The 14,466-nt window shown below is 35.8% G+C and overlaps 1 protein-coding gene across 1 annotated transcript in view; it reads left to right on the top strand.

Annotated features, from left to right (window-relative positions):
• The window catches only part of tacr1a (tachykinin receptor 1a), a 167,233-nt gene that overhangs the window by 69,067 nt on the left and 83,700 nt on the right, over positions 1 to 14,466 (top strand). The window contains exon 2 of the mRNA XM_030142516.1: positions 10,216 to 10,410. Coding sequence (XP_029998376.1) covers positions 10,216 to 10,410 — 195 coding nt within the window. The remainder of the gene's footprint in view (positions 1 to 10,215; positions 10,411 to 14,466) is intronic.

The following is a 14,466-nucleotide window of genomic DNA, read 5'->3' as shown; positions in this document are numbered from 1 at the left end:
CAACGTCCCAACAAAATTCCTTATAAACTCACAGTACTGATTAAATATCAAAACAGGAAACACACTAACTATTTGTAGAAAACAGATATTTTCTTTACATCTGTAACCGTTTACCTGTGTGCAAATATGTATGTTAGATGTCACCTGTAACCTACTGTAAGATTTTTTTTCTTCTTTTTTTTTTTTTTTATCAGTGATAGTTTACAAGACATTATGGACAGAAAAACAACTACAACAACATATAAACAAAGGGAAAATCAAACAAATAAACAAACCAAAAACAACAACGACAGAGTAATGACAAACAACAACATCACATATTACAATGAAAAATATAATAAATGTAAAGAGCAACTAAACAATATAGCTTGATTAGGGGTGATAGGGATCGTGCTAATGCTAACTAGCTTCTGTAAAGCAGGGTTAGTTATGAACATACGTCCTTGTGGCCAGTGGACTGTTTTCTGCTCTCTTCACCCATTGACTGAACACTTGTTGTTGTTGTCGTTATCTTTATTTATTTCGAAAATGCAAAAAATAAAAAAATAAAAACAAAATAAAACATTCAAATGGACAGAATCTATCTCCAAGCACATAGAAGTCTGATTTTTGTATGATCAAAAACACGAACAGGAAATAAAACTTTGTAGACGTATTTTTGATGCCTTAAGGCACAGGTGTCACACATGCGACTCGGGGGCCAGATCTGGCCCGCCAAAGGGTTCAATCTGGCCCGCAGGATGAATTTGTGAAATGCAAAAATTACACTGATGATATTAATGATCAAGGATGTTAAAATCATTTTAGGTCATTTCAGTCTAAAGTGGGTCAGACCAGTAAAATACTATCATAATAACCTATAAATATGAAAACTGTAAATTTGTCTCTATGTTTTAGTGTAAAAAGTAAAATTACACAAAAATGTTCACATTTAAAGACTAGTCTTTTACAAAAAATGTGAATATCTGAAAAGTCTTAAGAAAAGTATGTGGAATTCTAATAATATTCTCCCTGTTATTTAATGTTTTGTGTATTTGTAGATCCACTGTGATGTCTAAGTTGTGATTCACACGTATAAATGATAAACTAAGGTGTAATATTGTTAACATTGCGCTTATTTTACTAAAGAATTTTCTGGTTGTTCATATTTATTCATGTTATGTTCAAGTACAATGTGAACATGTTCACTACGGAACTAACTTTTTTCAATCAAAAGTTCTTATCCTATTACTTATATTATTTCACTGGTCCAGCCCACTTTAGATCATATTAGGCTGAATGTGGCCCCTGAACTAAAATGAGTTTGACACCTCTGCTTAAAGGTCTCACGGTCTTGCTGTTTTTTTTTTTGTTGTTTTGTTTTTTCATTTGAGCAATTAAATTATGAGCGAAAAATGTGTTGTAACGCAAGCAGAATTGAACATGTACCAAGTAAAATATTATTGAAAATTGATTAATAATGCCTTACACTACAGCAAAAAGTAATCTGTTACTGTAATGCATTATTTAGTAACACATTACTCCCAACACTGATCAGTATTATCAGTAGATTTGAATGGAGCCTTGACCTTTGTGTTTAGAGCAGTTTAGTGTCTCAACTCCTCCCCATCCTCCTGACCCTCAACTACACCCCCTACCCTGGACCACTGCACCTCCATCACATGTTCACTTCACACACACAGACCCACACAAGACCATTTCAACTGTTTTGTACATCTATTTATCTAGGCTTTGTTCAGACAATTTATTTATCCTTGAATTATCCCCATATTTTCACTGCGTTGCATTTGTTTATCAGTTTTTTCACTCACATGGAACCATTATTGTATGATTGCTGTGCTTATAATTCAGTGAATTTCAATTCACTTCAACTTCTCTTCATGCTCTGAAATTGCCCTGAAGGAATACATAAAACTATATGAATAGAAGTGAACTGAATTAATATAGAAGTGTCTGAATCCGCAATTTGTGGTTGCACTTTTATCAGACTATACAGAATATGAATTAAAATAAGATGACATTTTTAATAGTCAGTGACAGTTTTAATACGCTAACCCACAGACATGAGCAGAAATGTGTTATTTTCTCTGTCAGCATGAAAATACATTAATTTACAAGTACTTTTTGTGTTGGCAGGTTTGTCTCAGGCATGTTAATCCTGTACTATAATCATCTACTGCAGTGGTTTCCAACCTTTTTTTTTTTAGCTGATGACCCCATTTTAACATCACAAATTTCTGGCGACCCCAGACATTCAAAACGAAGACTTTTTTTTTTTTTTGGCTAAAATTAATTTGTTTTTGATCATGTAATAGTTTGCTATACTATGATGCAAATAAATGTAAATTTTAGACAACATTTAGTCTATATAATGTGTATTGTTATGGACGGAGGCAGAAAAGCCAGGTGTAGATTACTGTACAAAGTGAGAATTTGATTTTCCTTGGTCAGGATATGTACAGTCAGTCCAGCTTGGATTTACAAAGCTGACAATTAATACTGAACAAACAAGAACTGAAACTATGAATTATGAAAGAGCTGCAGCATCTGAAACTGACCACAATGAACATTTGACAGATAAACAGAACCACAGTGCTTCAGTTTCAACTTCAGAGTTTGTCATGTCTTTTATGTATTGTGAGTGTCTCTCTTAACTCACCATACATTTTTTCTAAGTACGTTTTTTTTGTTTTTGTTTTTTTAAATCAATTACTAGAAATTTCAGGTGACCCCATTTGAATTCCAGGCGACCCCACGTGGGGTTGCAAAACACTGATCTACTGTATACTTCATGTTTGGTTTGTGGCAGGTACATGCACATTTAAAGGAGTCATATTTTGCTAAACCCATTTTTATTAGTCTTTGGTTCATTTATTTATGTATTTGGACCCTAATAGTTCATAAAGTTTGAATTTGAACCCTCCAGGTGCTGCAAAGCTATCTTTATATTAATTTTGACAAAAACTGAGTGGATTTCTACAACCTGTTTTAATTCCTTCTCAATTTGTTACATCTATAACTAGTTACATCACGACATTTGCACATATAAGGTCAAGACTTCAGACGAACATTTCTCAGAGTACGACATAACTGTTTGTCAGCAGCAGCGGTTGTAGTCCATATTGAAAATATGTCCAAACTTTGAACCGATTACCTAAAATGTTCAGTTGTTGGACAGAGCAGCACAGTGAACAACCTGGAGGGGGTGGGGCGTGAATTGGGCTCGTTTGCATTTAAAGGGCCAGCGCTCAAAATAACTTTTCTGGTGTCATCACTAAGAAATAGGGTTGAAGATAGACCTGTGGAGTTGATTTAATGAAGAATTCAGACCCAAGCATAGCATTTACAGTTTATGTAGACCACAGGGAAATGTTTGAAAATGCATAATTCCATTTAAAAACAGCAAAATATCAGTCCTTTAACTGATTCTTCTTCTTAAGCTTCCTCAAACACACCAAGTCAGCATTTTTATGGAAGGGAGTGACGCATGAGAACAGTGGGTGTGCGCTCTAGCTGAGAGTTAATTGAGAAAATTGATACCACTCTCATATCTGTATCGAATATTTGAAGAGCTACAGCCTGGGGTAATTTTTTCCATTTTAGTATAAAAACTTGAAGCATAAGCAAAAGCTAACCCGACCCAGTGTGTACGTACCAGAACAAGCATCTTGAAAGGTCACCAGTTCCATTTAGTTGATTAAAATCTGCACAAAGGTCAAAGTGTAACAGAGAGAATACCCAATGCTGCTTTTGTGGCAGTTCTCAAATGAGTTTTCCTTTAAATTTATCCTTTCTAAATTGATTTATCCCCATTGATTGTAAAGATATCCTCCTTAGCTTGCCATTGTTCAGGGTAAATCATGTATTTTCCTCTATTTAATTTACTAGATGCTCATAAAAGCTCAGATTAAAGTTCAGGGTTATTGTATCAGAAACAGAGAAAACTAAAGAAGAAGTGATTTATTCAGCAAGTATATCAATAACTAAACACAAAAACAAGTGTCTACAACCACTGTCATTTATCAAACTCCATGGGTTTTACTGGTGAATCAATGTTGCGGAAAATGATGGTGTTTCCATGGTAACTACGGAACCTCCGAATGTCCAAATGGGTCATATCTGATGACCATGAAAAGATGACAAACTGTATTTATTTACATGTATTCATAGGATTAGTGGATCAACGGGTATGAAACAGTTTAGATCAGTAGATGATTTTGGTAGCTAATGGCTGTTTGGGTCTTTATGGGTTAAGTGTTGTGTTTTTCTTGGTTTGACGTAATAAAGTACTGAAATACAAGGAATCATCTATTACATATAACACATGATGATTTTCATTCTCATGCTTTGTCCTTAAACCATGGCAATGCAATTATACACAACATCATAAGATTAAGGCAAATTCTCCAACCAGACTCTCACTTGCCCAAACTCTTATTGTTTGGGCATAAAAATCATAGAAGTCCACATATCTGCAAATCTGCAGGTAGATAACAATTAAATTCCCTGCCTTATCTTTTTTTTCCCATTAGGTTAGCTGTACTTTTAATGCTGAAATAGACTGTTGTTGGTTGGTAAAATGGAAACACTGTTCATAGAATCAATTTACAATTTAATTTTTAAAAAAATTCTGCAGACATGAACTCAACATGATTCAGAGGTAGTTTTCTTTAGTTAGCCTACACCCCATAGGAGACTAGCTTTGATGACAGGACACATTTGTGTTAGAGTTGGATTGATTTTACACCAAGATCTGGTATTGATGATGGGAGAGTTGCACTGCTATACTAAGTCGTCTCCAATCCATCCCAGCGATTCTCAATGGGGTTCAGGTCTGGACTCTATGGTGTCCAATCCATGGGTGAAAATAATGTCTCATGCTCCCTGATCCACTCTTGACAAGCTGATCCTGATGAATCATGGTGTTTTCATCTTGGAATATGTCTGTGTCATCAGCAAATAAAAAATCCACAGATGTTCAGACCTGATTATTCAGGATATTCAGGTCCAGCTGAACTCATTTTATGGACACATAATGTTAATTAATCTGGTCTCATCAGGTCACATGACCTTTTTCCATTGAAACACAGTCCAATCTTTATGCTCTTCAATGTTGTATAAAGTACTGGAAAGTCACACTTGAGTAGAAGTACAGCAGTGGTGATTTCTCATAGACTGCAAGGGAAGCTCGGCTTCCCCTAAAATTCAGAAAATTAAATGGTTAAATATGTACGGTTGTGTTGACATTTCATTGACTACAAATGTGTTAGAACACGTTCATCTCACAGACGAGATCATTCAGAATCACCTTTATCACAAATCAACAGACTCGATGTTGTTCACTTCTCATATATTCCCGTTGCGCTGTTTTCTCATTCAATCTCTGCTCAGTGCATTTGCCCGTAGATGCTCAGCGTCCATGCACTTCAGTGGGACTGAGTGGAACAGTTTTTTTCATTGCCTCAAAACTGGATGGTAATTGGATAAATGCCATGATGTTGTCCCGCCCCTGGACACTCGGAGTCTCTGGGGGTGAATGGAGCTGTGGGCGGACCTTGGCCGGGCTGGGCGCCAGGTTTCCACGTGCTGACTGGAGGATTAGTCAAAAGGCTGAATCCCGTTTGATTGATCTACTCCTTCATTCAGTTCAGTTTAATACCGTTGTGCATTCTGCTGTGAAATCGAGAGAGAAACCACTACGAAATTACTTGTTCATTTCTTGCACTGTAAATAAAACACACTCATTGAACTTCCTTGTTTCAATTTAACATAATTTCAACGTTTTCTTGTTTAGTTTGTACAATAAGGTCACTGACCATTTTCTTAAAAAGGAACGAAGGGATGAATTTATGTTTAAATAACTTGACTTTTTTTTTTTTTTTTTAACGTAAGCCGACAATGAGCTTCCCCTCTCTGAAAGACAAGCAGCCGCCACTGAAGTACAGGTACCCTACCAAATAATGACTTTGGTAGAAGTTCAATTCACCAACTGAAATACTACTCAAGTTAAAGTCTTTAATGTTGCATTTCTACTACGTGGAACTGGCTCGACTCGACTCATTTTAGTATCTCTTCACCTGTTTTGGAACCTCGGAAAACAAAAGAAAACCATTGAAGCTTATGTGGCACCTCAAAAAAATGGAGCCTACATTACACTTCGTAATGTATTCAAAGTCTGAACAGTTTACATAATACCAACCTGCTGCCGTTTTACCAGATTGCTGTCAACCGCTGCTGCTCACATCAACAGATTGCCGACAGGTTCAGTGTGGACCGTTGTTTGCGCTTGCACATTATGTGATAAAGCCCAATGACAAATCAGGTTCCTGACTTTGTTGCAGTCACCGGTAACCTCAGAGATGAAAACACCACATTTCCTTTAATTTATAAGAAGAAACTATACTGTGGATTAAAAATACATGGGAGCAAAAGTCTGCAATTGAGTTTGGAAATGTAGTGAAGTAAAAGTGAAAGTAAACAGAATAAAAAATACTCAGTAAAGTACAAATTCACCCAAAACATACTTAAGTACAGAAATATTATTACTTCATTACTATACAACACTGATGGTCTTTATCAAACTGATGGTTGGTTAAGAAATGACAAGCTATTCACAGCATCAGTTAAAGGGTTAAAGAAGTTGTTGTGGCTGAAGCCTATTGATCACTGCAGTAATTATCCAATAGAAGGATCTAAAGGGTTTGCTCAGTTAAATCCAGGTGTGGACCGTTTTTTGGGGCCAGTGCAGGGAGGGTACATGTACAATATACACAAACAGTGACAAGATGCACTTACAAGATTGTCTGTTTTATGTTTCTGCCGGTTCTGAAAAAGACACAATTCCTTATAAGCCGTTTACAAGACTAATGAAAATGAACATGAATTGCAGCCTCCAGAAAATCCCATAAAAGTCCCTTAGTAATGTCATCGGAATAATATGGAGCTATCTCACATGTTCATCTGAGTGCTTCAGTCAGAGAAGCTGAAATTCAGAATCTACATCCACCGTTTGCTATTTACATGAAACATGCTACATTCACAGTATGGTAAAAATAGTTGTGGAATACTAGTGTGCATGTAAATGTGTGCAGTATGAATTATCTGTTCATAAAAATAAAACTGAAGTAGGTGTAGATTTGTTAAAAAAGAATGTATGACAGAATCTGTCATTGCATCACAAAAGTAGACACTTTTTAGACCGAACATGTAGGAGGCCTTATTCAGACAGAAAAAAAACATTTTAAGATACATTTTCTCAAAGTTATCGTACATACATTAATACGTAAATTAGAGCCCACAGTAAGTCTGCAGTTAATATGTTACAAGAATTAAACAGTTCATGTTGAGCCATTTATTTATGATTTCATTGTTATTTGCTCTAGAGACTGCTGTCATGTTGCAGTGATTCACTTTTATTCTAAAACTGATAGTATTTTAGATATTATACTGTATATTAGCTACTAGTGGAGATGGATTAATCATCATCATTTTGTCCCTAGTGAAACAGATGTAGAGATAATTATAGACCAGAAGGGGGAAATCCCAGTCACTGCCCAGGCAAACTGAACCCAGATTGTATGGATTAAACATAACATGTTAAAATGTGCTAATTGTGAAGGTTTAGAGGTGCAGTAGCACAGATGCTTTAAGTGTTTGCTTACATTTTTGTTTAATTAGAAGTGATTAATAGATGATTTCAGTCATTTTTCCTCATGTATTTAGTGTCTCTTTCAATATGCTCATGGAAATACTCTGAAATTCTAAATTTCAACCTTGTTGGAGGACATAAAACCAGGGTGCAATTTGTTGGGGGTTGGGGGGAATCAACCCCACCTCTGGTTTTTAAATCCCTACCTCTGCTCATTGAATTTCATCACTGTGGGGTGGCGGGGGAGGGGAGAGAGAACAACCAACCCATTGAAATAACAGCAGGTTGTGACAGTTTTCTTCCACCTATATCCTACATTACTGACACTAACGTTCACCTGAACCGAACTGTCGGCAGTTTCAGAATTTGCAACGTCCCCATGCACTGGGGCACCATAAAGGGGGGTAAGCGGGACATATTCATGAGGTCCAGAATTTATGGGGGGCCCATAGAGCAGTGGAGGGGGTCCAGTAGATACAGGTTAGAAGTTGTGAAAATTTCGTGTAAGAGCCGCTGTATAAGAGAGACATAGAACCCAGGAGTTGGACGTTGAAAGTTTCACTTTTGTTTTACGCCAGCGTTAGTTACGTTATGTATGTATATAGCTGCAGCCCCCACTCCACCAAAAAAAGTAAAGCACCTGCCCTCTGTTTTTTTTTTTTTTTTTTTTTGACAAACTGCACCCTGCATAAAACTTTATTACTTTTGTGAAATGTTTCAAAATGTTTTATTGTTATGTAGAAAATCAAAGTTAATGAAGTTACCATATTTGGTTGCTTACCCATAAGTGGCAAAGAAACAAAAAAATCCAATAAGTATATATAAAAAATACAACAAAAACACATGTAAGGTGCTAGGAACCTGTATTTTAGAACATTAGAACAACATAAGTGCTGATGCAGACACCAGTTTATAGATATTTCAAAGCTGCGCATGACTTTCGTCACCTCTTTTTCATCCAATCTGTAAATCCTTAGTCATAGCTTAAGTATCACAAATCTGTAAGTCTTTCTGTGATTGTGCACATGAATCTCTTCCCTCACGGTGAACAATTTCGAAGTGTACTCCACCATAAACGCTCCATGTGTTTACAAACAGAGCTGGTAGGTCACTCGGGCATTTTCAGAAATTTGTCATGACATGCACTGTGGGAAGCGGAGTTCCTCACAGCTGCAGTAACAGCAACAACAAACATGGTGACCAAGTGAAAGCAGGTGTGTGGAACTCCGCTTCCCACAATGCATGTAGTGACAAATTTCTGAAAATGCCAGAGTGACCTACTGGCTCTGTTTGTAAACACATGGAGCATTTCTGGTGGAGTACACTTTGAAATTGTTGAGGGAAGAGATTCAGGTGCGTTATCACAGAAAGACTTACAGATTTGTGATACTTAGGCTATGACTGAGGTTTTACAGATTTGTTGAAAAACTGGTGATGAAAGTCATATGCAACTTCAATAATTTTCTCATGCATTTGTGGTCATTGTTCCCGAGGACCAAATGTTTTCTGAATCCTCCTTTTACAAAAGGATAATGATGATACATCACCTGTTTCAGTTATGTCATTATTTTTACCCTTTACAGGACACTTTTTCTCCTCAGATGCAGAGGTGATTTCTCAGACTGCAAGGGAAGCCCGGCTTCCCCTAAAATTATGAAAATTAAATGGTCAAATATGTACGGTTGTGTTGACATTTCATTGACTACAAATGTGTTAGAACACGTTCATCTCACAGACAAGATTGTTCAGAATCAGCTTTATCACAAATCAACGGACTCGATATTGTTCACTTCTCATACATTCCCATTGTGCTGTTTTCTCATTCAATCTCTGCTCAGTGCATTTGCCCGTAGACGCTCAGCGTCCATGCACTTCAGTGGGACTGAGTGGAACAGTATTTTTTCATTGTCTCAAAACTGGACGGTAATTGGATAAATGCCACGATGTTGTCCCGTCCCCGGACGCTCGGCATCTCTGGGAGTGAATGGAGCTGTGGGCGGAGCTCGGCTGGGCTGGACGCTGGGCTTCCACATGCTGATTGGAGGATCAGTCGAAAGGCTGAATCCCATTTGACTGACAGCTATTTTGAGATCTACTCCTTCACTGACAGTTCAGTTTAATACCTACGCGCATTCTGCTGTGAAATCGAGAGAGAAACCACTACGAAATTACTTGTTCATTTCTTGCACTGTAAATAAAACACACTCATTGTATTTCCTTGTTTCAATTTAACATAATTTCAACGTTTTCTTGTTTTAGTTACATAATTTAATTATTTCTTGTTCGAGTTTAATATCGTTTTGTAGATAGTTAAATCAATCATACTGTTGGCTAGGTCAGAGTGAACTAGCTATCAAGTCCCTGGAAAAGACGCCTACTTGGTACGATAAGGTCACTGACCATTTTCTTAAAAAGGAACAGAGGGCTGTATTTACGTTTAAATAACTTGACAATTTTTTTGATGTAAGCCGACAATGAGCTTCCCCTCTGAAAGACGAGCAGCCGCCACTGCTCAGATGTCTCACCATTCTTCTGTCTCTTTGTCTCCGTCCTCTGTGTCCACTCAGGTACATGGCCATCATCCACCCCCTGCAGCAGCGCATGTCGTCCACAGAGACCAAGGTGGTGGTGGGTGTGATCTGGGTGCTGGCTCTGCTGCTGGCTTTCCCCCAGTACTACTACTCCAACACGGACGAGCTCCCCGGCCGGGTGGTGTGTTACATCGACTGGCCCGAATACGAGGTGTGCGACTTCAAAAAGATGTGAGTCTGTCTTCATGAGAGCTCTTTAACTAGTCAACAAGCAGCGCTAATTACTCCTGAATTGACAGCAAATGTGGGAGGATGCTGTTTGTATTTGGTGTAAATGAGAGAGCGCAGTGAACCAGCACGAAAGCTTTTTGTGCTTTGTAGTGAATAAATTGAAGGCACATCATAGATTTGTGTCCTCTATGTGGCAAAAGGAAAACGCATGGAGCTCAACAGGAAAAAAAAAAGAACCATTAGATTTTGAAAGAAAGCCTTATTTCTTCTTTCATTTTCCATTTGAAACTGTAATCCTGCAACTGCAAAGAGTAAGAAACACATACGGTTTTCGAGAACAGTTTATAACAACTATGATCAATACATAAAAGAGGATAATGATGCGCTATTGTCAAGAATTTAATCATAGAAACTGTTTGTGACAGCTCTTACAGATAATTTCATTCATTTAGTCCTTAACCTTATGTTGCTGAAAGAGGATAGAAGTCCATTTATTAGCTCGTTTATTTTCTATCATGATTTTTATTTACTTATTTACTTTTTTCACTTAAGTAATCAATAGTGTCAGGTCAAGCTGGGAACTATGATTCTCACTTAGTTCAGCTTTTCACACTCATGTTAGTTCAATAACATATGTCTGTACTGTTTACTCTCACTGTTAAAAGGCTGAGAAAAACACAAGCACTCAGACGAACCTGAAAGCACCATGTGGTTTATAACAGAAGTCTAATATGAGCGGAGACGTGGCTGCTACCTGACCTTCTTGAGCTCTTTGTCGAACCATAACAGATTGAAAAAGTCATTCTGTTTTGGAAGAATTGATTGTGTACCTACTTAAACAACCCAACCAAACAAAGAGGCGGTCGAGTCGTCCCCTGAGTTAGTAATACAAAACTGATTTTGTACTGTGCTCTTGTGGACTGGAATATATTTACAGCCAGTCAGAGTGTTGTGTGTAATAGTTTTTTTTTAAGAAGTAGAACCAACACTGTGTGTGGTTGTGGGTATGTCATATTCAGAAGTTCATTTTATAATATAAGATTAAATTTCCCTTTTGGATGATACCCTGCATATTCAAATATGTGTATAAATGTATAATATATTTTTATATTTCAGCACATATGACACTTATTGCACTGTGTGACGGATGACGGATCCATCCTATGTGACTCTTCTTGATATACTGATATCCAGTTTTTTCCCATTATTTTCCATAAAGACCCAGTGCTACTTTTGTGGCAGTTCCCAAATTAATTTTTCTCTCTATTCAATCTTTCTTAGGTGATTTATCACCATTTATTATAATCTTATCCTCTGTATTTTGTGTTTTTAAGTGAAAAATCTGGTATTTTGCTGTATTTAACCCTTTCATGCATGAATTATGTGAACCTTTGTCAATATTTTTTCTTGAGTGTTTTTATTCCTCTTTAGGCATGAAAAAAACAATGCAAATGAATTTTCTTTTTATGAACCTATTTTTCATGGAGTCACAAAAATGTCCGCTCAGCTGGACACCATGCATTTAATTTTTGAAGCAAAGAAACATGTATTTAAAACTCATCATCAGAAAGTGATATACTGTGTGAAAAAAATAAAAAAAAATTTTCATTAAATGCCAAACAAATTTAATTGCTAAATCGATAATGTTTTCTCACATTTTATCATACTCTAATATTAGTTATTACTCATTTCATGGAGATAATATATCCTCCCAGGAATTTGACAGTTTTAGCTTTTTTACATTAAAAAATTGCCTTGATTGGAAACTGCATAATGCAACAGTTTTTTCAGATATATTTTTAAAATAATTTTTATTTATTGATTGATTTGTTAATGGAATGTCCTTTGTAATGATATGAAAAAAAAAAAAAAAAAAAAAACTTTTTGTTTCCAAAAACTGTTAATTACAGTCTAATAACAAGTAGCAACTGATTTACACTAAAACATGTTTGTTACTGTAGATCAGGTTTATCATGAGCAGCAAAGTTACAATAATTGTATGAACTGCAGTGTTTGGGAGGATGCATAAGCGTCCTCTATGTTGGCTGATATGGAACTAAAACAACAAAACCCATGAATATACAGTGCAACAGTTGTGGAATATCTGTCCACTGTTGTGACCACTATGCATGAAAGGGTTAATTCACTTGTCATATAGATGTTCATTAAAGCTCAGATTAAAGTTGAGGGTTATTATATCAAAAACAGAGAAAACTGAAGAAAAGTGACTTTTCAGTCAAATATATCAGTCTTTCTCAAATGGGGGTACTTGGGAGAAGCCAAGAGAGTACTTATATTTTTGGGGAAAAATTTTTTTTCAATCAAAAATGGTGATGCAAGAGTTGGGGGTACTTGGCTGAAATATATATGTATATATATATATATATATATATATATATATATATATATATATATATATATATATATATATATATATATATATATATATATATATATATTTTTTTTTTTTTTTTTTTTTTTTTTTTTTTTCAGGGGGTACTCAACTGTAAAAAGTTTGAGAACCAATGAAATATATCATTAACCCTTTCATGCATGAATTATGAGAACCTTAGTCAAGATTTTTTTTCCTGAGTGTTTTTATTCCTCTTTGGGCATGAAAATAACAATGTGATTGAAATTTTTTTTAATGAACCTATTTTTCATGGAGTTACAAAAACCATGTGTTTAATTTTTAAAGCAAAGAAATACGTATTTAAAACCCATTATCAGAAAGTGATATACTGTGTGAAAACTATAAAATAAATATTTTTAATGCAGCTAATCTGATGTTTTCTCATATTTTAACATACTTGAATACTAGTTGTTACTCACTTCATGGAGATAATATGCAAAAAAAAAGAAAAAAAGAAAACTGTTAATTACAGTCTTATAACAATTAGCAACTGATTTACACTAAAACATGTTACTACAGATCAGATTTATCAAAAACAGTAAAGTTATAGTAATGGTATGAATGTCAGTGTATGGGATAATACATAAGCGTCCACTGTGTCGGCTGATATGGAACTATGTTTATGTTTATGCATTTGGCAGACACTTTTTTCCAAAGCGACTTACAGGGGAAAACCAATTAAATCACTCAATCAATCAAATTGTATTATATAATGCCAGATCACAAAAAAGTTATCTCATGACACTTTATATATAGAGTTGGTCAAAAACCAGACTCTAAGCCAATTTACAGAAACCCAACAGAATCTAAAACAACAAAACCTGTGAATATACAAGAGAACAGCTGTAGAATAACTGTCCACTGTAGTGACCACTATGCATGAAAGGGTTAACTGAACAAAACAAGCGTCTCCATCCACCGTCATTGATCCAACTCCATGGGTTTTACTGATGAATCAATGTCGTAGAAGATGACAGTGTTTCCATGGTAACAACAGAGCCTCTGAACATCCAAATGGGTCATATCTGATGACCATGAAAAGACGACAAACTGTATTTTACTCCAATTATTTACATGTATTAATAGGATTTGTGGATCAACAGGTATTAAACAGTTTATATGAGTAGATGCTTTTGGTCGCTGGTGGATGTTTGGGTCTTTATGGGTTCAAATGTATTTTTCTGTATAGATTGTAAAGCTCCTTGAAACTAACATATATTTTTGCTGGCAGGCATTTTAAGTCACAAGCATAATTTTTGACTATCAGTGATCTTGATCAGTGGACTTCTATCTTCTGTGACCAGTGTTTCGTCCTTCCACTTGTAGCGGCTGCACATGTGCGTTGTGAATGATTTTCCAACACGATCCTTTTTTTCCGTTGCTGTTTATTCTGGCACAAAAAAAAAAAAAAAAAAATCATACGTCTCATGAAAACCATGCAGTCCGTTCTATCAGGCAGGAAAAAAGGATAGCAAAACTGCTGCTTTTTCTCAAATAACAAAGTAAATATAAAGTAAGTAAAATACATATCTGGCACAAAAAAAAAAAAAAAAGATACATCTCATTAAAACCATGCAGTCTATTCTATCAGGCTAAAAATTAAAAAAAAAAAAAAATCACAGTTAGCTAACACCACAATCATA

This window comes from Sphaeramia orbicularis, chromosome 9 (genome assembly GCF_902148855.1).
Source record: "Sphaeramia orbicularis chromosome 9, fSphaOr1.1, whole genome shotgun sequence".
Taxonomy (NCBI): Eukaryota; Metazoa; Chordata; class Actinopteri; order Kurtiformes; family Apogonidae; genus Sphaeramia; species Sphaeramia orbicularis.
The sequence above is the reverse complement of the archived record's forward strand: the minus strand, read 5'-3'. Positions and strand labels throughout refer to the sequence as shown.